At 40.6% G+C, this 26,001-nt stretch overlaps 1 protein-coding gene across 1 annotated transcript in view; it reads left to right on the forward strand.

Moving 5' to 3' along the window:
- The window catches only part of adarb2 (adenosine deaminase RNA specific B2 (inactive)), a 232,536-nt gene that overhangs the window by 200,816 nt on the left and 5,719 nt on the right, over window positions 1–26,001 (forward strand). The window contains exons 5-8 of the mRNA XM_084747013.1: window positions 3,170–3,338; window positions 8,505–8,656; window positions 12,069–12,237; window positions 18,487–18,668. Coding sequence (XP_084603139.1) covers window positions 3,170–3,338; window positions 8,505–8,656; window positions 12,069–12,237; window positions 18,487–18,668 — 672 coding nt within the window. The remainder of the gene's footprint in view (window positions 1–3,169; window positions 3,339–8,504; window positions 8,657–12,068; window positions 12,238–18,486; window positions 18,669–26,001) is intronic.

Consider the following 26,001-nt stretch of genomic DNA (forward strand, 5'->3'; position numbering starts at 1 on the left):
GTCGGGCTCTCACATGGCCCTGAACTGGCCTGAATCCCTCCTGAGAAAAAGTGTCTTTTCCTCGAAGGAAAACCAACATGAGACAGGATGACTTTGTGATCCATGATCCCTCTCATACTGAGAATGCTGTCTAGAGGAGGTGGGTGGGTTAGAAGCTCCTCGCACAAGCCACCCTTGAGTTGTTGAAGAAGCAGACCGACTGCACCTGGTTCCTCTTTTTCCTTTGGTGACCTAATGACGGCTTCCACAGCCCCCGTCCAGGAGCTGATGAATCTGATGTGCTCTCTGATACTGAGGCGGGGCAAAGAAACATGATGCCCCTCTTTCCCCAGAATTTGTACCTCCTCAAAACAAGTCAGTGATGGTCCGGCAGGCAAATGAGGACCTCTTCTTTCCTCAAATAACACCCCAGGACTTCGATCTTTGTTGCAGCTGTCACAAAGATGAAAAACAGCAGAAAAAGAGGGATGTGAAGACTGTGAAGTTTACTCAGGAACAATCATGCCATCACTCTTGTAGCTGTTGGAAATGCGAGACATTTGCTCAGATTGTATCGTGCTGAGCAGGGCACAGACAGTCCGTCATGCCCCTTTTAGGGCACTGACTCCCAAGAGTCCATGGCATAAAAAGAAAATATTTTTTCCAGCAGGAATGCCCCCAGAGTGTCCAACCTGCCTCAGGTTCCACTCAGTAGGAAGAAACAGCATGCCTGATAAATTACTTAGATGTGGAAAGAAAATCTGGCTCTTTTGTGTTTTCTAGGCCTTCATGATTGGTTTATTTGATGTTATGGATACCTGTATCTGCATCACAAGTCCATTGTCTTTAATCTTCCATCAGTGCGAAAAACACAGTCTTAGACTTTGAACATATTCAGAGTTTTAAGTTACAGTCGAGTACATAAGCTGCAACTTATGACATAATTATTTTGAACCCAAACCATGATCTTTTTCTAAACCCTACCAAGTAGTTTTCATGCCTAAACCTAACCAAACTGTGACCATTTCACAGTGTTATTGTTGTTACTTTGACGAAAGCCACCTGAATATTGATGACGACAAATGTCTCCTGACTATGGATCTGCTCGCCATGGATGTTACTGGGAAAGATTGGCAAACAATCACACAGAGCATTCAGCGTTAGATTTATCATTATGAATTTTTTGTACCACGTCTCCAAAAAGGACACTGTGGTTCAAGGCTGGATTACCAACCTTCTGAAAGGGATATGATCTCACTGGGCCGTCGTTACAAAGGTACAACACTAGCGTCAGCGTTAGCTTAACTCGTCAGGGCTTACCCTGTCACTTTTCCAGCAGTTGGGAAATAACAGATGAGACTTTTCTTAGTCTTTAGAGGCTGCAGCATTTATTAACTGACACTCTGTGACATAAACTGTACATTTAGTCCGAGCTTACTGCTAAGTTCGTACTGCCATATTCCTCCAGAGAGCTGACAGCCTTAGATCCTTGTGGTCATATATCTGGGTCAATGACTGGCTCATTACAGCGCCTCTAAAGCAACAACAAATCCACAGAGCACTGTTGAACTTGGGTTTCAGAATAATTGTGGAGTGTGTGTCCTCCTCCCTTTTCTGCTTGTAGACTCAGGCCACTCCACTGTGCAGCTGCATGTGAAGAGGTGAGCTTATTGAATGAGTAGGGGTGGTGTCAACCCAGTTTATAGGTGGAGGGTCTCTTCCCTCCCTCACTCCTCAGGTCCAGCTAATCCCAGCTGGTGTGGCGTGATAGGAGCTTCTGAGGAGACGCTCACTCATGCCACTCCGAGAACTGTGGTTATGGAAATAACCCAGAGTTGTCTGTCAGAATGACCTTTTTACCCCATTCTCCTCTTCTGTTTTCCTTTTCCTTTCACTGCATGAGCAAAGGGAACTCTTGTTTGATCAAGTTAGAGACATGACCATGTTCAGTCTGAGGTGTATTTTTCCATCCATACATCTCTGTTAATGGTAGGATTTATTGGCTTTATTTGATTTTACATTTATCTTATATTATCAAAGGTAATGTTTTGTGTTTCTTCCTACAAAGTCATGTAAAATGATATAAATATTCACTGCTTCCTTGGGCCAAGTGGGCATTGTATAAAACTCTTAAAATGTGCACAGGTGAAGAGTGTGCTGGAATGTTGGCATGACCTCATTGATGGAAAATATGTTTCTTATCCTAGATTTTAATATTCATTCTGCAAAAGACTTTGTGGCTCTATTTTCTACTTGAGATATGACGCCTCCACTAAATACAAATTAGTCTAATAATATAATATAGTACAAAAACATAAAAAAGCCAACATATGCACGAAGTTCGATGTGATTTATTGATGTCCTCTTCCAAAATGAGCCATTATTGATTATGCATAAATATATTACAATCAGAGAAATAATAGTTACATTTATTGTCTGAATGCCCCTGTTTTTCACCTTTGGCCACCTTGCTGTCAGTTTCTCATTATTCATTTTAACAGTCAAAGGAAAGTATATCTGTTTTCTTTCTTTGTGAATGTCTGTGTGTGCTTGGATTTATTTCTGAAAGGAAAAATTTACCAAATAAATGGCAAATGTAGCCATATTCCTCAGTCCAAGTTCTCCTGATCGTGGAGCCATGCCAGCAGTGCCTACATGTACCAGGATGCATTGCATGCAAGCCTTGTGATGCTCGTCCCCTCGTTACACAGTATCATCAGCCTAGCCTAAAGCTATTATGCTACTTTGTTGGCCAAAGCATAGCAACAGGTGATGAAACTACTCATCAAGCACTCGCCCTGCCTACCCCGAGGCAGAAAATAGAACTCCAAGCTGAAATCACCTGTAATTCTTCCTTAACACTGATGACATCACTGTGACATCACTGGATGCAGGAAGAACAACAGTTTTTTCAGCTTTTTCAGTCAATATAGCACACATTGAGGAATTTATTGCTCTAATTAGCTACATTAACCACCAACATTTACTGGACATCCACATAAAAGGTGGTAAATTGTCCCTTTAATAATGACAAACTACCACCGACAGACAGGAAGGTGAGGACGGATGCATTAGGTGTTAAACACTGAGGGTTACTATTAAGCTCATGGATTAAGGAATCAATGTAGTCAATGGGACGTATGACAAGCGCTCTAAAGTGAACATTTGTCTGTGTGTAACTGCTCAACAGGTCTGGACCTGAGGCACGCCCAGGTGGTGGCGTTATCCACGGGCACCAAGTGCATCAACGGCGAGTATCTGAGTGACCAGGGACAGGTGGTCAATGACTGTCACGCTGAAGTCACGGCCCGCAGAGCACTGCTACGCTTCCTCTACTCTCAACTCGAACTCTTCTTGAGGTAATAGCTCAGTCTTCTGCTGTGTCATTGTCTGAGTGCTGTGCTTCCATTTTCTGCAGCTTTGATATTTGTCTCCACACGCCCCGACCCCTGAGTCGCTGCAGCTGGCTTCTCCTCTGTTTTGCGAGCTAATCACGGTAACCAGCCACATCTGGCTTCCCGTGTGGGCTGGGCATGACTGATAATGATATGTAAAGCACCAACCCGTCGATTAACAGGATTGGTTCCTTAGTTTTATGACATCATATACCCAGCCTGACTGAATCAGTTTATTGGAGACTGGCCTTGCTCACTGCAGTTTCAGAGCAAGAAAGGCTCAGACATTATGTTAACTGTTTATTTCTCTCCTGATATGTCTTGTAACACATGAAAAACACCACACGGACATGTTAACAAAGTTAAAAATGTGATTTTCACTGGAGGGGGTCTTTAATATTGTCAGATAATGCTTGCAATAACTAGTCTATTGGAAGTCTCTGGTTTATTATTGAAAAATCAGTCACCTTGGGGGCAACAGTAGCTCAGTTCATAAGAACTTGTCTTAGGAACTGAAGGGTAGTTGTTCAAGTCCAGCTTGGATCAAAAAGAATGGAATGGACTGGTTGTTGGAGAGGCACCGGTTCACCTCCTAGGGACTATGAGGTGTCAGACACCGAACCCCCAACTGCTCAGGGTGCCTGTTTCTGGGCAGCATCCATCACTCCACCACCTTTCCAGCCAAAACATTGCATGTGAATGAGTGTATGCAAGCCTATGTGTGTAAAATAATTTACAATGGAGTGAAAAGAAAATTGAATTTCCTCCAACGGGGACTATTAAAGGACGTTCTTCTTTTTCATCTCATGCTTCTTTGCTGACCATATAGTTGTCCATGTGACTCCATTTCAAATTCCCATCACAGTTTCCTAAAGCTTACGTTGACATTTTGAAATTGATTATTTCTGTCATTTACTCTACTGTCATAAGAAAAAGAAAACCAACAAGTATTGACCCAAAAGTCAATGTTTTTCTGTTTTTCTCAAACAGTGATTTAAGGGATTAATCGATTATCAAACTAGTTGTCTGTTTGCTAATACAAATATTTACCATCATCATTTCAGCCTTAGTCCAAAGTTAATATTGATTTGTATGTTGTATATGCAGAACTGTAGAGTTGTAGAGGTTCTGATAAATTTAACCAGTGGTGCATGAAATATCAATTTCTTTACTAAGTAAAATTAACTATAAAAAAGTGTAAAAACACTTCCTTACAAGTCTTGCTTTCAAAATTTTTAAAGTATGTAAGTTTTTTCAGTCAAATGCACTTCAAACGAGACTAGCTTTTCAAATAAAAATTAACAGAATATTCCTTTTACAGATTAAAAGTTGAAATCATTCGAAATAATCTGTTTGACTTAAATTCCAACTGATATTAAATTGTTTTTTTTTTGCTCTTTGCTCTCTCTGCTCTTTTAATTACTTGTCCTGTTTTCTCTTTTTTAGAAAACAGTTAGAAACCAAAAGAGAAATGTATAGTTTATATTTTTTTTGGTGAGGACACTTGAGTTTTGCATTAATTCAACAGAATACCATTCTGGTAAACACCTAAATAAATAAAGACCTTATTTTGATATAACCAATCAAATAGCTTCATTGTAAACATATCTGTATAAAGCAGTAATGTCAGTGTTGTATTGTAGGCAGAACAGATAGTCATGCTGAGCCAGACAGCATCGTTTTACACAACACAAGAGCCATAGACTTTGAACAACAACAGCCCACATTAGCTTTCCTGCAAAGTGTCCTTCTTATCTAACTTACAAACATGAAGACACATCTTGTCCTGCGCCTCAGCTTGTTGAACGAAACACCAAACAAACATTCACAGAGAAGAAGTGCACTGCTAATGTCAGTAATTAGCTGCTCAGCTGCAGCACATTAAACAACATGTAAACATACCTGCAAATGTCACCTCAGTCCAGTTAGATGCTGGTGTTCTCCTTACTCTTTAAAGGGACAGTTCACCCCAAAATACATATTTTACCCCTGCCTTGTAGTGCTATTTATCCATCTAGATTTTTGTGGTGTGAGTTTTGGGGATATTGGCCATAGAGATGTCTGTCGTCTCTTCAGTATAATGGGACTAAATTGCACTCAGCTTGTGGTGCTCAATGCACCAAACGAATACATTTGAAAAATTCAAAACTGGTGCCTCTTTCCAAAAATCATCACACAGTTAAAGTACTTAAAATAATTCACAGACCCTGTTGTGAGCATCTTCTTTCCATTAGATAGAAAGTAGTTCAGGCAGATTCTAAAGTAGTTCATGATTTTTGGAAAGAGACACTAGTTTTGAATTTTTCAGATGTATTTTTTGGTGCTTTGAGGGCCACAATCCAAATGCCATTTAGTGCCATTATATTTGAGAGAAGACAGACGGAAAATATCTGTTTTTGATTTTGGGGTAAGCTGTCCTTTAATACCACTAACAACACACTGTCTGCCCGTGACATGTAGGCTTCAGTGCAAGTTTGTTTACTTTGTTTCTTGTTCCCCTGCTGGGGCTCAGCCTGCCAGCAGCTGTCCGTTTAATACAGACACACCCCTCCAACAGGTTGAGACAAAAATTTCTGATATTTCCCAAGGCTTTCTTCTTCAATTTAACATAAAAAAAAACTATTAACAACGCATTTTTTTTTTTTTTTTAAAGTTGCCATTTTTGGCTAGAAACAGGAAAGACTAAATGGGATTTCAGTCGGACATTAAAGTGGTTAAATGTCAGCTAATTTTAGCAAACTTAAGTTTGATATTGCAGGGTGACTGACATACCTGAGTCACTTAAATTACTTAATGGCTCCTCTCATGCTGTTATACCGTTGCACTATATTTTAGAATGAGCCATTATGCTGTAATTGTTGACTTATGGCCACAGTCGCCAAATGTTACATAATCTCTGGTATTAAAAGTAATAAATCATAATGCGTCAGAATTGCCTCTGTCATTGTTACATTATTCTGAAATTGGATCATTATTACTGATGCATAAATGACAATAAAGTAGAATTCTACTGTTGTATCAGGTTATACCTGTGTATTTTATAAAATGATCATATGCTTTGTCTGAAAGATCTTAAAGTACCTAATAACTATGTAGTGTAGTAGGAAGTACAATATTTGCCTTTGTAGTAGGGTACAAGTTAAAAGTGGCTGAAAAGTACCTCAAAATCGTACTTAAAGGGGCACAAGTTAACACTGATGTTCACTTGTCAGGAGGAGGTTTACTCAGCCTGTTAGTGCAGTTGTATGATGTCCTTTGTGGCTCTGAAGGAAGCTTTCAAATGTTTAAAAAATAACCCTGATGATATCATAGTGATGTCATCAGGGTTATCTCAGATTAGCGTCAAGACTTGAAGTTTTCACCAGAAAGCCTGTGCAGCGAGCTAGGGGTTTCGAAGTTTGCATCTGTTGGTTCAATTTTGACTATTCTTTTTTTTTTTTTTTTTTTTTTTATTTACAGAAGTGCAGTGTTAGCTCCTTGAAATGCCCCGTTAAGTATAGTACTTGCTTGAATGTACAATGCTTATTTAACTCCGGCTATATCTAGATGTTAGACTGCTGCCAACAAGCTGTGTAGGCTTTACAGACTTTAGTTTCCAAGGTGCCTCCAACAATTTCACCATGCATTACATTACAGTATGCTTAATAGCATTAAATATGTTGTTTGTTATGACCTCCCGCTGCGGTGCCAAAGAATGCTCTCTCCTCTATAATAAGCTCCATGGAAACAGCACTGCTTTGTTCACCAGAGACCTTCCAATAATCAACAAGCCATATGTGTGCTGTTCTCTCCAGCACATAAGCATACTATCACACCCTCGACTGGTTCAGCTCAGGGTCCCAACGGCCTACTTGTTTTTAGCACTTTTTTTTATATGGATCATCTTTGTGTGCCTTTGTAACCTGTGAACCTTGGTGCACTCAAAGTCTGACTGAGATTTTTCACCAGTATCAAGAGACTGTCTTGATGAGTTTTGACTCCTAACTACCTCCAGTGCGTAAGCATATATTATGTTTTTGAGCTCCCCGAGGAGCTCGATAGCAAGGCTGATTCATCAGATTAGTGGCTAGAAGTCTAGATCGTTGAATGTCATATTTGCATACACAGCACTGACTTTTTGTCTTAGCACAATGCTGGATGGCAGGTACAGAGACTTTGCGGCTGAGTAAAATGGCTAATGGGGAAGATAAGTCATAATGAAATGACCAAACAAAATGCCAGAACTGCCATATTTACACTCAGTGAAAGGACATCGGAGACGGAGGAGAGGTTATATAAAGCGTGCAGTCGTGCTTTGCATTGTGATGCATAGTTTAAATATCCTATACATACTTATATGTGTGTGTGTGTGTGAGTGATGAAAGCCTTATTCCTGCTCACAGCAGAAACAGTGACCCATTTTTTAAAAGTTAGACTATGTATCACCAAGTGTTCAGCTCGTGGGATGGGAAAAACTTTTTCAAACTTCTGATTTAGCTGTCTTAAAAATGTGCAATATTTTTTCTAATAAACAGTGTGGTGTTTTTGCTACAATATAATGAAAAATGCAGCCAGTACAGAAGTGCCAAAAACTGCAGTTCTTCTAATGACCGCTTGAGGTTGGTTCCAAAAGCGAGCCAATCCCCACAGATCCAGATCGAGTGATCATGTACACACTCACTCACTCTGTCTCAGTCACACACACACAGACCCGATGACATGATCCCCTCCAGGTGTATAACTAGCGTGACAAACCACAACAGTGGCTATGAAACTGTTGAACCCTTACTTCATATAACATATGTTTGTTACATTTAACCGTAGCTTTAATACAGCCAAATCTTTAGTTGACCTCCATGATGACACTTTCATGAGTGCAAAGCATGTGTAGGCCACAGGTTGAACTCACTCTCTCTGTTTCCTCTGAGACATTTGGACAGCCTGAGTAATGTCCAGGACTGTGTGTGACAGCAGGAGAATGGGCCGTGGTCAGACAGAGGGCCAGTGTCCATCGCTCGCCCTCTCTGCCTCGCTCTATCATTGGAAACAAAAACAGGAAATCTATTTCTTATGCTGTGATGAATGGTGCTGCCTTTGTCATCAGTCTCCATCGTACTTGTTGTTTGCCTTTTCTCTCTCTCACCACTAAAGTAAAAGGCCGGAGGACTGGGAGGAGTCGATATTCGTGCGGCACAAGGAGTGCGGCTACAGGTTGAGAGACAACGTCCATTTCCACATGTACATCAGCACGTCGCCGTGTGGGGACGGGAGGCTGAACTCGCCCTATGAGATCACCACTGACCGTAAGACACCAGGCATTTCTGTTTCATTTGTTTTACATGAGTTGATGCTAAAAATAGAAAAAGAAAGCTACTTTTAATACACACATGATGTATTTCTATTTAAAGGGGACCCATAATGCTCATTTACAGTTCTATATTTTTATTGTGGGACTCCACTAGAGTAGCTTTGCATGATTACCTGTTCAAAACATCTTTATTTATCTTATACTGGCCCTTTATGCAGCCCCTTCATTCAGCTTTTGTATGAAACAGTTTTCTTTAAGGCCGCCTCTCTAAAAGCCCATTTCTAACATCTCTAACAGTGTGTTGGGTGCTGGGTGTCACATCACTTTATTTTCTGGTTTTGGTGAAACTGGATTATATTTCATAAAGAAAAAAAAAGTCCCTGTGATGTCCTTCAGGTGCTCTGCCTCAACGTTTGGCTTTTGTTGGTGTACTAAATGGCATATGACAGCTAAAGTAACTCAGCATAGAAAACAGTGATATGAAGCACTGAATTTATTAATTTGCTATTAATCAGACCACAAGTGAGGCGAGAGTTAGGTTGGAAAAACAACTTTCATTACTCTGTTCACTGATATTGGTGAAATATCATATTTTATAGAGGAATTATTTTTTGTTTTTACTCAGATGTCCTTCACCTGCTCTGCTTCAACTTTTGGTGATTTGTGGAGTTTCCTGATGGACAAAGCTTTGCTGTTAGCAGTTAGCTGCTTTAGCCGCTAACTGCTAGTTAGCTTAGTTAATCATGCAGCTGACTCTGCCCAGACTGGGATCTCAAACACCGGGGGGAGCACCACCCTAGCTAGCAGAAGCAGCTAGCTACTTTAGCCGCTAACTGCTAGTTAACTCAGTTAACTTGGGCTGGGAGCTCAAACACAGGGGTGCACATGGCTAATTAGCAGTTGCCGCTGTGTTGACAAACCAATGTCAGCCCATCATGGAACATAGCCAAAAAACATTACCAACGTTGCAGTAAGCGCAGTCAGAAACCTGAGCATTTTTCTCATAGGGGTTACTCCTACATATGCTTGCCTCATTATTTAAAACTTTTGCCACATTTAATATCATCCAATATTGTAACATTATATATCTGACAGAAAACAAGGAAAAGCATAACATGTCCTCTTTAATGTAATCACTGTCATTTTCTCATCATCTCATTCTCTCAGTCCCTCTGGTTTATAGAGAGATATCTGGCAGATACTCTGAAAGCCACTGCTCTGCTTTTTTTTTTTTTTTTTTCCAGACACAGTCAAGAAGCTGGCATCCTTTTCATGTCACACTCCGTCTTTGGCCTCTTTCAGCCACGCTGTGCTGACTAGATGACATTTTATTGCTTACCCACGGAAAATAAATTGTATATTCATTTAGACGGTTTGCCCAGCATTTTTCTGGTGGCCTACGAGTTCAGAAATGTAATCTGAACTGCAGTTTCCATCAGTAGAATACATATATACCCCCCTCCCTTTTCATCACTGACTGAAGCTGCTGTTCAGCTCTATGAATACACACTACAGTGGAGAGATTTACATGAAACCAGTAAGGATGGAAAGAGAGGGGGAGAAAAGACGCTGCTGTCACTTTGAACCTGACGTTTTTTTGGTCATTAAACCTTTAAATGTTCTGCAGTGCGCTCTCAGAGATTAGAAAATTACTTAGTACCTTTTCCTGACTGTTCTTAAACACTTCTGAGCTGGAAGTCAGGGCTTAATTTTTTTTAGCTGCTGTCACATCAGCCGACGCAACAGCCGTGGAGGAAGAGAGAGAAATGCAGAGAAACGAAGTGGAGTTTAAGCCTAAAGAACTGTGAGGTTATTAAAACAAAAACGGTGATTATCGACATACAATTCTTCACTGTTATTTTATTGAAAGCAAGCAAAAAATCTGTACATAATTCATCCAGTTCCAGTTAGTTCACCCAAAAATGAAAATTCAGTTATTATCTACTCACCTTCATGCCAGCTGAAAGTTGGGTTTAGTTTTCTAGTCCACAAAACGCTGCTGGACAGAATTTCCCAAACAATGTGAGTGAATGGTGACCAGTTTTAAAATATGACAACAGTAATAAAATGCCTCCATGTTGCTCATCTGGTGAAATCCAAAAGCACACCGTCTGAACTGGGTGTGTGTGGTGTGATGGTTTGCGTACGCAAGTTAATAGCATGTTGGGGCTTTAAGAGAAAAAAAACAGAATAACAATATCAGCCAATATATTGAAATACATAGGAATATTTTTTTACTCCCTCATATCAATATTGGCATCGACCCCAAAGATCCAGATTCACTCAAACTCTACATATAGTTTTATGTACAAGGTCAGCAGATAAATCTGAGAGACCATGATGTAATTAACAAGAGAGAAAGTCAAAAAACTTCTGAAGTTTTTTTGAAAGTCAAAAAACTTCTGAAGTTTTTTGACTTTCTCTCTAGTCTTTAATTTTAATGAAATATTGGACATTTATTGATATAAAACCAAGTGAGAAGTTTAGAGGGAAAAGTCTCTATTTGGTGGAGAGGTTAACAACTCATAGACATCTGAAATGTGTCCCTGACTACACTGCATTTTGTGAAAAATAAGAAGCCAAAAAGGTTTGAAACCACTGGTTTAGTCAACAGTGTTTTGTATTTTAAATGCTTGTCATATTACCCACTGTGTCAAATCTTCATCTTAAAACTAACTTGTAACTTAAGCTGTCAAATAAATGTAGTGGAGCAGAAAGTTCAATATTCCCTCTGAAATGCAACAGAGTGAAAGTAAAAAGTAGCATAAAATAAACAATACTCAAGTAAAGTACAAGTACCTCTAAATTGTATTTAAATAACTAAGTTAGCCCATTTAAATGCTTATTTCATTAACAGTTAGGCAGCCAGTGGTCCCAAAATAATTAATTAAATTTCCCAAAATAAGCTATTAACCTCATTTAATCTTGTGCTTACATAGGAAGTACAATATTTGTCCTCTACTTGAAACTGTGTCAGTCATTGTAACAGTAATATTTTTTTTTTGATTGGTTTACCATAATATTGGATAAACCTTTAAACTTTTTCTCATTACATGCAGCTACTTACACATAAACACATCCCTAATTATTACAGAGAATTTAACACAAGTGCTATGTGCTGTTTATTCTCATACATTGAAAATAATATTGGGAAAATGTTTTCCTGCATGCTTTAGTATTTCCCACCCTGGACTGGTCTTGTCATGTTTTAGATGTTTCCCCTTCAACACACCGGATTCAAATGATAAGCAGCTATAAACTATGATCAGATCTGAACCAGCTTTGTGTTACTGAGGAATAACAGACTTCATTATCAGCTAATTATCCAGCAAAGTCATGTAATAAGAAATGACACAATGTGGAGTGCTGAAGCTCAGGCTGTGACTGTGTGTGTGTTGTGTTGACAGTACACACCAGCAGACACCTCATGAGAAAGCATCGCAGCCACCTGCGGACCAAAATCGAGTCCGGCGAGGGGACGGTGCCGGTGCGATGCCGGGGGCCCGTCCAGACGTGGGACGGTGTCTTACAGGGAGAGCAGCTCATCACCATGTCCTGCACCGACAAGATCACCAGGTCAGTGCTGGCAGATGTTATCTCTGAGCTTTAGACTTTATTACTTTGTGGGTTAAAGGTTGCATTTTTCCTTTTTGACACGACATTACAAAATCAAAACTCATTTTCTGTTCTGTTGCCATTCTGAATATTCCAGAGTCATGCATGCGTCCAGTTTTTTAAACCTGCACCCAAAAAGCTGAGTACCAGAACCAAACCATTAACCACAATATACCCATGATTAAACATACATGCATACACCCTCACTCACTTGTGCTGTTGGAAGAGTATCTATCAATTGGTGTTGCATTGGTGATTTCTTTAAAATGTCAGACTTGGCCTTCAATGCATTTTACACAGTTTGGTCTTCTCCACTAGCTAGTTTTGCTTTTAGTTGTCCATTTTGATGTACTAGCTAACAGTTGGCCTACATCGCTGTCAAATCAGTGATTTCTTATTATTGGCTGGCTGCAGGATCAAAGGTTGTGTTGTAGATTGTCACAACAAAATAAAACTCTGGTGACTGATTATGAATATGTAAAATACTTCCTCAGTCATTTTTTCTGATTTCTCCAGGGGAAAAACAGAAATAGATTTTTGTTATCACCTGCTGCCTGCCCAAAATTAGTTAATCTTTACACATACCCATTCCCTCGAATGTATATAATGTATATAATGTATATCTTCAAAATCATTTAAAGCAACAATAATTGTGTGCCACCAGAGCCAGAGGACGGTGACAGAATGGTATTTCTTTTCTCTTCTGTGTCGTTTTGTTAAAAACTGGTCTAGCTCCACAATTCAGTCTAATCAAATGTTTTCTTAAATATATAGTGCGTACACTCTTCAGATGTAGATCTGGCCTGTAGGTTTGATATTGGACTGCACAGAAAATGCTTTTGTTTGTATGCAACTTTTTTTCTTCCTTCTGATTTATTCACCATGTCTCCCTCAATAAAACTAAAGTTTAATAGAATCACAGTTGTATGTCTCAAGCATTTACCACTGATCTCAAGTGAATAAATTAAAGAAAACAGTCAGAGGTGTTCAGCAACACAAATGCCACAGCCCTTGAATACAATTTCCGTATTTTTCTCATTGCAGTTATTAGCACTTGGATTATGTTGATTTTTTTGTAAAGGTCGACACAAGACACCCCAACATAAACTCCTAACGAACCATGTGATCAGCACATCCTTTCACCACAAAGGTCTGTGGCCTACGTAAGAAAAGACAGGTAAAAGGATTGTTGGAAGATTTATCTTTATTAGGAGATTAGTTTCCATATGAGAAGGAGTAATCTCTTTTTAAATAAAGCATTTTAAAATGTGTTCTATGAGCTCGTCGGAGGTTTATCTGATATTTACCTTAGTGCATCTGTGTGTGTAGGTGCATGTTTGTGTTGACATGAGCCACGCTATATGTGAAATGTTTTAGAGTGCGGGTGGTGACTATTGATTTCCCATATGTGGCTTGAACGGCTAATCCCTTTGTAATGAATTAGTGTATTAATCACGTCATTGTTTTAATCCTCAGATCTGTAGGGCTGACTCTCCTCCAGCTAGCTAGCATATTAGTCATACACCCATTTTCCGCTGTGGGCTATTTATTTGTACTTTAGCAGCTACATGCTAAAATGTCAGGGCAAGGTTTCTATGCTGGAATTTTAGCTAAGCCAAAAGTGTGTTTTGAAATAAGTCCAGAATTCCAGGGCAATGCCACTTATTTCCCATTTAGTTATTTGCAGATTTACTACTGATAATACTTGTAGTCTACACAGAGAACAAAAACACAATGGAGCCTGTGTATGTTCATGAATTGTTAATGCATGCTGGCAAGCCTGCGTAGGACAGACGGCAACGCTAAATCAGGACAGCTTTGCTCTTCCGCCTCCGTTTTCACACTGTCCTCATGTGTGAGGAGTGAAGGCATCGGTGTGTACACACGGGAGCATCTTTACAGGCAGAGGGAGACATCCATACACAAACACACACAAATATGCAGAATGATATCCACCTACTGGATAGTTAATCCTTTGGTAACTATTATGTCTCTATGATTAAATAAATATGTTAGTATTTTAGCTGCAACGTGTTAAGAAGCTGTTTGTTCCTGTACATGTTGCAGAACATCTGCTTCTGCAGGGACTGAGATTCTCAGTGAACTACAGTGGCTTTATTGGGAAAAATAAAAGTTTTACAATGAAGTCAGTTTTGATTACAGTATATCCAACTAAAACATCAGTCAAAGTCAGTGTAACTTTTGCTAAATAGTATAGTTAATGAAAACTTATTAACTCAGTGAAATCTAAATTACACAGCAATATCTGTGTAAAGTTTCCTAGCATTAACTAACATAAGCCACCAAAGGAGTAGTGGGAGCAGTGTAGCTAATTGTTAAAACAAGACACAACCACAGGATATGATGAAATTTCAAAAATCCTGAAGTATTGGAAATGGGGTTTGTCATCATCAGTTGCTGTGCTTGTCAGAAACTTTTTGTTGTCTTATCCTTTTTCTTCAGGGTAACTTCTGACTCTCAGTGGCGCTCTCTAATGGATGTATTGCTTAACATCTATGCCAATGTAAAGGACACATGGAAGTATGTGGGCAGTGGCACATTGTTTGAAATGGACAAATCTGCTGTCATATATAAAGGGGGCATGAATGAGCTATGTTTACATGTTTACAGCCTGGTACAAAAAAAAAAAGGTTCAGTCTCTATGGCTAATTTCTCCATTCATGCCAACTGTAAATGGGGTGACTTTGTGTATAACTCAACCGTTGAAATTATATTAACATTATAAAAGTTGCAGATGGTTGCTGGTGGCCATCAGGTAGCTGCTTCATTTAGTTATCTCAGCTCCACTCATGCTCCACCTCTAAATGGATTAGCCAGGATTTAGTGAAGAATTCATTATACTCTGTTTGACATTAACATGCAAAAATTCTCACAATTATAAAATCTTTGATAATTTGCATTTAATACAAGTACTGATAGGAATGTCATCAGTTTTGAGGATTTTTTACATATATATATAAACTAAACTCCTGGACACTTTTGACCTTATAGAGGTGCGTCTGTGAACCAAGAATGTATGATATATTTCAATCACAGTCTTGACCAAACTCATCGACCTTCATGATCATCCCTAGAGCCATGCTGTTAGCTTGACTACAAACACTCAAAATTGTAAAAGTTAACAATGGAAGTACACAACAATAGTAAATCTTTACTTCCACCCTGGTGTGATGTGGTGTTTTCTAACATATCTGAAATAAATTTTTAATATAGTCTCAGTTTTTCTGCCAGGACTGGGCCTCAACAGGAACTGAACCCATGAATTTAGCTTAGTAAGCACCGCACTGTGCCAACTGAGCCATACAGGACTACAGCTGAGCCACTGTAGTGTGTGTGAACGGACTGGCACCAACACACACACACACGCACACAGAGAGGTGAACCCTTCTCCTGTGGAGCCGCTGTTAATTTGACCAATTTGATTCAGTTGGCCAGGGCTGGAGATGGTGTGATTAAATCTACCCAGGTCACCAACGGGGGTGAAAGCAATTACTTTACAAAAAAATGGAGTGACGGGGGAGGGAGAAGGGACACCCTGCTTTTCTTCCCTCCCGCCGTCCTCCTCCCCTCCACCCCACCAGGCCAGACAGCAGACGCACTCTCTTTGCTCCACAGCCTCCCCTTTTCCGCTTTTTTTTTTATATTGCTGTAAATGATGGGTGGCCGTCGTTAAAGTGAGTGGGTCACCAAGGGCCAGTTTATCAAGGTCAGGGTGGAGGGTGGAACTGAGAGGAGCTTAGGACCGCAGACTCAACACACACAGCTACACACACACACACGCACACACTGCTGCAGTCTTAAAGTGATCCCCTGGATACTCTTCTTGTCCTCTGTCACACTCATTTTGCAACCTCCCATTACTTTTTTATTTCCCCACTTCCTTCAGTTCCTGCACTTTATTATAGTTAGTTCAGCTTTGACCGCCGGGGAATTTAGGATCTTTGCTCTTATCATAAACATTTCTGATAATGGGCACCCGAACATCACTTCACCTGATGATCATCATTTTGTTTTCTTAATCCAGGCCCAGTGAAGCTCCTCTGCTAATATTTGATTTGAAGTCGACAGCTGGATTTAATTGAGGGGCCTAAATGGCTTTCATATAACGATGATGTTCTCAATTCCACTGCAGTTTTATGCAGATGAACACATTACTTTAATGGTCTGCGTTTACCGGGGGAGGGAAGAAAGGATAGATGTAGAGAGACAGAGAGAGGCAGAGAGGAGGTCTCTCCCCTCTCCTCTCTTTAAATTCACACGCCCGAGCCAGATGGCTGTCTTTTCTTGCATGAGATTAGAAGATGTTTCTGATTCACGGTGTCGCTTTCTGGGTAAATTAATATTTCAGGCTAAACTATTTCTGTTTTGGTGGAGGTTGTGTGTGTGTGTGTGTGTGTGTGTGTGTGTGTGTGTGTGTGTGTGTGTGTGTGTGTGCGTGTGTGCTTTTTTTTGTTTGAACAAAGCTCCTCCTCTCTGTTTTGAGAAGGAAGGACAGATCTCCCTGACAGATTGCAGGTACAGCGTAGGCGGGCGGGCGCTGCCTGCTTCGTGAGCGCATTTAGTGATTCCCAGAAAGCCGTTGATGTTAATTGACTGCTCGGGAAGCGAAAGAAGCCGTAATGAGTGATTATTAAGTCGGAGGGAGAGAAAAAAACAAAAACAAAACAAGCAGCCGCTGTAATTGCATCCATGATAAAGAGACATTGATTAACAAAAAGAACAATGATCTAAAAATTAGTAGCATAATGTCGAGGCTTTGATTGTGCATCGCATAAGTTCATTAGTCCGGTGCACCGGAGAGACGGCACGCAGCAGGCTTTCTCTCCCTCTATGAAGGGCAGGAATGATAATAAACACAGTAATTATCATTTTCCATCCATAAATTAGCATCTGCTGGTTAAATAGAGGGGATTTCTGCAGTAGGTTGCACATGACCAGCTGGCTACAGCAGTGGCGGACTCAGGCTGTTTGAGGGACAGGGGCGAAAAAAGTAAAAAGGGCACCAGCTGTACGCAGTGGGACACCAGCAACAGCAAAAGTCGTGATGCGTTTACGGTGAAACAGTTCCAGTCCTTGGTTTAGATTAAAAGTTGCTCCAACAAATACAACACCTCAACACAAGGACATCGCACACCACTGCATTGCATTTTCTCCGCTGAAAGGCACCCAAGCAGAAACTTGAACACGTTTTGTCCACTAAAAAAGCACCCTGGGTTTTCGTTTTGTACATTGGAAGGCACTGTAGAGGGCACTTAATCATGTTTTGTCCAATGGTAGGGCACCCTAGGGGGCACTTTGCCACTTCTTGTCCACTGGATAGACACCCAGGAGGGCATTTTATCATGTTATCACCAATGAAAAGGCACCCTAGAGGACACTATCACATGTTCACTGGATGGACTCCCTAGAGGGCAATTTACAATGTTTTATTTACCACAAAGGCATCCAAGAGGGCACTTTTGCTGTGTTTTTTCAAACACTGGGGCACCAGGAGGTGGAAATTGCCCCTCCTGAGTCCACCTGAAGACTACAGTATCAGATGTTGGTCACTGGGGCTGGCAGGATTAGCCCCACAGTGATTTTGTGTCACTTGTGGATTTCACCCGAAACAAATCCTGAGGTGATCGGCCCTCGCTCTGAGCGATCATCGGAGGCTTTCTCGCAATCCCATGCAGTGCATTAACCTCAATGGTGCTGATGAATGCACACATGGTAATGTGTTGTTCCATGTAATGAATGCTGATGTACTGACCTTTGCTGCTGTTGCTGTTGTTGGTGATGGTTTGTGTATCTGAACCAGGGAAAGGGAGAGAAGAGGACGTGTGTGTGTGTTTGTCAGATTATGTGTGTATCTGCTGGTGTGTGTTGTTAGTCCGGTGGCTGTTATTCATCACGTCCCACATCAAGATAATGATCAAATTGTCTCTACCTGTCATTGAAGCTCTCACATCTGTCTCTCTGCCTTTTTCTCCCTTCCATCTCTCCCCTTTCTCCTCCTTCCCCCCTGTTTCTTCTCTCCTTCCTCCCAACTGTTGTCTTCTCTCCTTTTTTCTCTCCTTTTTTTCTTCTTTCTTTCATCCACACCTCATAAATGTTCTTTTGTCCCTCCTTCCTCTCACCTTCCCCTCCTTATCTGCTTTTCAAACCATCAAACCGCTCCTCCATTCTCTATCTCCTCCCTCCCCACAGATGGAACGTCCTTGGCCTGCAGGGGGCGTTGCTGAGCCACTTCGTGGAGCCGGTGTACCTGCACAGCGTGACCGTCGGCAGCCTCCGCCACACGGGCCATCTGGGCAGAGTTCTGAACCAGCGGCTAGAGCGCCTGGGCCCCCTACCTGCCACGCACAGACGCAACCAGCCCCTGCTCAGCGGTATGATCTCCATGCAAACACGTCTCAGTGTGATAATTACATTTAGGAATACATCGACTTCACATTGAAGGTGGCACAATGGAATTCATTCACGAGTTCTTTCAGTATAGCTGTAGCTGGAAGCTCACTGACATATTGACTATTTGAGGGTGGTGCAACAGGTAATGAGATTTTTCTCTGTTTGGGATTGGTCTGCGGGTCTTTCGTTTCCTTAAAGGTCAGAACTGTCAAGATGGTGAAATAGTGCAAATTTACTTCTGTGAACAAATCTACTGATGGCAGGGATCCATTGAAATGAACTGATTTCTGTCTGGAATTTCACTGTGTTGTACAGTTTCCCCGGTAAGTGATGAGAATGTGGGCGTCCAGATTATCCATGTGACTAAGATTAGATTCATAATCATTTGGCACTTTTTTAAGTGTTTTTAGGACACTAACATAATCTCAAAAGTGATGCTGTAATTTTCCATTCATTCATTCGTTCATTCATTCGTTCATTCATTCAACCTTTTATATATTTATACTAGAGAGTGACCCTCATTTACAATGACATCAAGTCACTTACAAAAAAAGAAACAGAAAAATGTCTGGTTAGGGAAGGTGATCTTAGAAATTAAAATTTAAATGTAAATGAAATACAAATGTGTAAAACAATTGCAAGTAGAGGTTGGGAGGTTGAAGTGTCCAAATAGAATATGTATATTGATTTTATGCAGTGTTTGGTTCCAGGAGTCAGGTGCAGTGGATTTGATTAGTGTTTTTTATATCTGTAATCACTGTGATATTTTTACAATACAGTAGTTTTGAATAAGAGCATTTGAAGTCACATAACATGCTGTGTTGAAGCACAAACAACTATTTTCCCATTTCATAGAAGGATAAGGGGCTTCCAACTGAAAACCACTGCATGACATTACTCAGCAAAAACAAGTCAACTGTAGTACATCAGCTATATTTAGTCGATTTATTTTTAGTTTTATACTTTTGGGCATCAGAAACAAGCTGTGAACACAACACTGATATATTATCACTTTTAAATTAATCTGGTATATTTGTTGCTATACTAAATACAGCAGTTTTTTGCACATCAGCCAATATGGTGAAACATTAGCATTCATCTTTTGTCATGTTGGTGTCCACGTTACTGTATGTCAATACTGACTCTCTTTTATTTGTGTGTTGGTCTCCACCAACTTCTGTGAGGAAATTCTTTAGCTGCTAAATGCTCTTCTATGTTATCTAGCTGGTTGCTGACTAACTGCTGTTTGGTGCTGGGAAGGTAGCACCAAATTATTTTAGAGCTTTGTGACTCAGAACAGCTTCCTGTGGAATGAAAATGATGCTGTAGTCGCATTTCCACTGCCACTCAACCTGGCAAGCGTGTGTGTGTGTGTGTGTGTGTTGTTTCCTAAGTGCTGGAATAGCTTCACTACATCATATCAAGCTGTACCGTAAGTGGAAATACAGCTTGGTGAGAGAGAATAAAACAAAAAAGTTGCAGGTTGTAAAACCAAATCAGCAGGTTAAAACGTGTTATCAATCTCTGCACAACTCAGTGATACTGAAGAGTCTGATTATAACACTGCAGGATTATCACTGTGATCGATCACTTTCACATTAAACGCAGTCATTTGATCGATTGGTATCCATTATATTATTACTTAAATATTTATTAACATCCCTTTTAAGATTAGTCTTTGCAATTTAATATGAAGCCACTTCTGTACTTTACTACAGAACATCACCATGAAAGATCTACTGGGAGCTCATAGATGTCTGTCTGCGTTCATTATTAATGACTTTTACATTTAATGTTTCATATACCAAACGTCATGTTGCAGAAAAAGAAGAATTCATGGTTTTTAGCTCTTTTAAAGCATGAGGGAAATACATCAGGAATACCCTGTAGCCAATGTGGTTAATTAAAAACGTTTTAAATTTACTAAACCACGAGTTAACAGTTTGGTTGATTGACCTGCTTGGATCTTATTTTGGCTTCCAAATGATTTAGTGAAAGTTTTTTATTTCCATTTTTATTTTCTCCAGCTAAATGTCAGACTGTTCTTTCTACTCTTTAAACAGTGACATACCTTTCTGTGCTAAATAAAAGCATCTCTGTGTTTTCAGATGGGGTTTCCCATACAGAGATGCTGGGCTGTATGTATACACTATCTATTTTCAGTGGTTCCTTTTAATAAATATGTCAGCTCCAGACCAAATGAAACACAACAGATCACACGTGTAACACCCACACACACGCACGCACACGCTCAACAAACTCATGTACCCGCGCTTCTCTACAGTTACATTGTGCCAGCCAGACAAGCAACAGCTAAGAAGTTGTCTGGCACGTCTGCCTCCAGGGCTCCGCTGAGACCTGAGGCTTTCGTTTGTAGCGGAGATGAATGCTGGAAGAGGATCTGAATGACACCCAACTTGTAGGAACTGCATCAGCCATCACTTCAGATCTAGGCCAGTCGGAGAAGCTGAGCGACAGAGACTCGCAGAGATGTAGGGCACATTTTGTTGCAAGCATCATTGATAGGAACAAAGACGGTGACAATCACACACTCTACATGCTACACTCTCTGTATCCACCGTACTTTTATCAGGTTTCAAGTGTACTTCTTGAAGGGCACAGGAGCTCTTTGTGTTGCGGGCCTCTGCTCCGGGTAATTGGGTGCCATGAGGATGAATATTTTGTGAGGCCTGTCCTCATCAAGATTGATAATTGTGCTGAATTGTCCTCTGGTGATGATAGCTGGGACGAATTCATCATTGAATCCTTCGACCACGGCCTTCAGCGAGCATTTCTCATGATTTGTTCAATGGCTTTGTGAATGGAGTCATTTGACTTTTCAGGGATGAGTTTTTGGTTTCAGATAGTACAAGCTGCAGCTAACATTTAGAGGATTGTGGTCACGTATGATTTGTCCATCATTTATACTTACTTATAATATTAAGTTATTCACTCTGACTATAATAAATGTCACATTAAGTACATAGATTGTTTAATGACTATGTAGAGTTTTTCCTCACCTGCTAACACAAGTTGATGCTGCAGAATGTCCTCTACGCTGTTTCTTAAAGGCTGTTTACACCTTGCATTAACATGTCTCAGGTGATCTTATCACAAGTGGACAGCTCTGAATACTGTGTGACTTCCATGAACCTTGAATGATCATTTGTGATCAGATTTCACTTCTCTGCTCTATATGCAAATAAACACATATGCAAGACCAAACCATAGTTACTGGTGGACTAACAGTAGTCGCCACCAAGAAAGAAAGAAATAACTCAATGTATAATATTTGCCAAATTTACAAGAAGGCCCAAATAATTAAGAATTTATCATAGATAGTGTTTTGCAAAGTTTATAAAGTTTCTCCTAACTCAACAACTCATAAAATTTAAAACTTTTTAGGGGAGTCTAGGTACGAAACAGGGTCAATTGAAATTTTGCCAGATAAGATGCACTTTAGACGGTGATGCCATGACAAACCGACACAGGGTTGTTTACAAGGAAGGAAACAACTTAATGAATTGCATTTAATGCCGAATCTACAAAAAGGCACAAATGATCAAAAAGGCCATAGCCATTTTTCCTCGGTGTTGATTGTTTTTCTCCCTACAGAATAACTCACAAACTTGCACAATTTTTTCAAAGGAGGCTGGGTATATACCGTTATTAGTTCAATGGTGAGTTGAAACTGCAAGTGTGTTACTGAACATCTCCTGCTTATCCTGGCAGTTAAGAGAGCCCAAACCTGTTACAGGTCCCGTCACTTTTTGCTCTGTTCTCCAATAACAGTTGAGCAAGTTTGGTGCTTCTGTCAACTTTCCCTTAGCAAAAGATATTTTTTAAACCATCTTCAAAAGTTTTCATTGCAACATAGATGAGTCTAGCGTATAGCATATCTAAGTAGATGTAACAGGAAAGGAGAAGGTTTACCAAGTACAAAGTTTGCTCAATTGTCACTGAAGCACAGAATAAAAAGTAGCTGGACTTAGGGCAGGTCAGTTTACATTGCAGTGAGTAAGTGGTCCTTCAGTGTGGTCCAGAACATATTGCCTGCACACTGAGTGAATATTGTCATATCTGAGCTGTCCACTTGTGATCAGATCACCAAAGTATTGTATTAGTAGCAGGTGTAAACGGGGTCTTGTTCAGGGTTCCTTGTGTTGACGAATGATATAGACCTGATTTTTACCTTCTGCTCTACTCTTTACACAAAACAAAGGTGGCCTCCTGTGTCTCCTGCAAACACTCTGCCTTCCCCTCTGACATGTGATGTGTGTTTTCTGTGTGTGAGTCCACACATCCCCAACTGTCAGATCATTGCGCCAGCAGTACCTCAAGTAGCTACAGTCCACTGAAGGGTAGAAGGGTGAAGGAAGGGAAAAAGGGGTGGAAGGAAGATGGACAGACAGTGGAGATGGCCCTACACCAAATCAATGTAATCACAGCCCTTATCAGACAGCCATTCAATCTGAAGGGAGCTCGGACAGAGAGAGAGGGGAAAGATGGAGGCAGCAAGGCAGGAAGGGGGGAAAGGAAAAGAGAGCTTCGGTTGCATTCAGATGTCTGTGTGGGTACCTCCTCCCCCACCTCCTCTCATCTCCTCCTCCTCCATCCTTTCATTGGCTCTGATGAGCTCCCCAGCTATTGTGTGTCCAGGGTTATTTAAAAGCAACACCCCTAGAGGAAATTCCTGGGGATCGCAGGGCGTGCTCTTATCACACACAGCCAAAGCAGCTCCACCTGAACCCGCAGGGCCAAACACATCGATGGACTGACTTGTCCTTCACTCCCGTCCTGCCGTTCGCCTCCACCGCAGCGTGAACAGAAACTGTGGCAGGGCTTTGTCGTTTTGGGATAAGAAGAATCAGAACAAAAGATAAGGAAACAGTAATAATGGTTGTTCACCACTTTTGGAGGTTTGCAGTACATGCGCTTGTTTTACAGCTAGACATTTCACATACTCACAATTCAGATTGTCACTGTTGTACAGATGTTCCTATACCATTTTTCATTACTGATACCAATTCCAGCAACTTTGTGATACGATTGCTATCATTGTTGCTTGTTTGGCCTGCCTCAGGTTAAACAAGTTGTAAAACAAACAAATACATCCAGAGACTAAAAGCCACAGAACATGACATCACCGACCTGAGAAAAAATGGCCTATAACTGGAGACCTGTAGGTTTTACATGATGGGAGGGTGGTTTGAAATTTTTGATCACATTGTTTAAGTCCTTCCAGGATTTCATGTGCATTTTTTGGGGATTGTTGTAGCCTTAAACGCCTGATTTCACTGCCACTTTTCAATAAAGTTATGACGCATGTTGCAATGTTTTTAGGCATTTTTTGCATATTTTTTGTATAATTCATTAAAAATCAAAGGCAGCTTGTTCCAGGAAGAATAAATCCACACTCTGCTCTGAGTGTTCTTGGTAAACGTAGTCCACAGAGCATTAATAAATGTCAGTAATAGTAACAAAAACCGTGTTCTTTTCCGTACCCTTAACAATGTTTTTTTAAACAAATAAAACTTACATGTATGATGTTTGCGCATGGGACTGCAATGATTGGTGGAACAGGGGAAGCTGTGTTGATGCAATGCAATATTTATATACATCCCCACATTCTGCATATATCAAGAATATAAGACTTTCAGTCTTTCCAATCTAGTCCTATAAGGACTCACAGAAAAGGGGGACTGTCCATTGTTCTGATGGCCCATTTTTCCAAAACCTCAATAGTCCCGTTGGCCTGAATGCCCATTTGTCTGACAGCCCGTTACCCTGAAAACAAACACCCAAATGGTCTAAAAACACACACTTTCCCTGCAGTTCGAAGTTCAGTGACTGCCAGCGCTGTCCATGGTGCTGAATTGGTGTGGTTTTGCCCCTACTAAGGTTCAGGTTAGAGTTAGAGTCAGAGTGTGTACTTTAACTATTTGCGTGAAGCACGTGAGGTAAAGTGCTGAGATGCTGCCTCTTCCACAGAAAGTGATGAAGTCTATTACCTGTTGCTTCATCACTCCTCCTGTGCTGCTCCACCCCCATGAGGAACATGTGTGGGAAACCCTGTAGTACTACAGTAATGCGGGATAGATGCAGTGTGTACACATAAACACTCAGACTCTCCTTTATTGTAGTTCTACAGCAGCCTCAGATATTAAGCTGCGAGTATGTGTACTGTACAGTTAGAAATCCCATAACCGAAGGCTCTAATTCTGCCTCTTTCATGTCTGCCAAACACTTCCCAGAAGAGAAATTGATCAAGTCTTCAATGAGGGAAAAATCAAATTGGCTATTACAGAAACAGAGGAGTCAAGTCCATTGAAGGGATGAAATGAGCCATGAATGGAGCGAGAGAAAGGAAAAAGGCAGGATGGATAGGAGGGTCTTTTGTTCAAAGAGGTGCGTCTCCACAAGAGAGAAGAGATGGGTAATAAGAGACTTGGAGGATTGTTACTGTGGCAGGCAATTCATTCCAGCTCCAAGGAGCTACAGAAAAGGAGAGCCGCGATTGGTGAATGGAAGAGTGAAGACGGGAAAATGAGTGTGGCAGGGGGAGAGATGATCTGCAGGCATGTATTGTGGTATTGTACATCAGGTATTGTACTGTAACAAGCTGTCTGTCAGACGAAGAGATCAGAGGCGACTGTTGTTCGCCCGTCGCGCAGAATCTGTCTACTGATATTCTATGAAGGAACCTTTAACATCGCATGATATGATAAATAACTGGGTTTGAAGTCGAGGTGAAATCCAAGACAGTGATTCCTTTCTGAAGACACTTTTACAGATTTAGAGTGGATATAATGTTCAAGCAGCACTTAACTGTCAGGCTTTGTTAGCTTAGATGCTACATGTGAACTTGTGTGTGGCACTATGACACATAATGTACCCAATGTTTCCTCTGTACTGTCAGCTAGAAGTAAAAAAAAAAAAAACGCATCCATGATAAAAATACAATGCAGCATATTGTGGTGTAAATCATAGTAAACACTTTACATCAGACAGTTTCAGCTCTGATAATGCTGAGAGGAAGACACAGAGGTCAGCTAACAAACAGATGAGCAATTTGCTGCTTTCTGTAACTTGTTTTATTGTTATTTACAATAATATCAGTATATGGGCATAACACTTAATGAAGCAGTTTGACATTTTGGGAAACAGTAATTCTACCTACCTTGCCAAGAGTTAGTTTAGAAGACAGATACCACTTGCTAAATATGAACCAACAGCCAGCAGCCAGTGTATGTACCAGATGTGATCGGCCTGCCAACTGTGCTTCACAGAGGTTATACACATTATGACTGGCTG

This window comes from Lutjanus erythropterus, chromosome 21, assembly GCF_056507025.1.
Source record: "Lutjanus erythropterus isolate fLutEry1 chromosome 21, fLutEry1.hap2, whole genome shotgun sequence".
NCBI lineage: Eukaryota > Metazoa > Chordata > Actinopteri > Lutjaniformes > Lutjanidae > Lutjanus > Lutjanus erythropterus.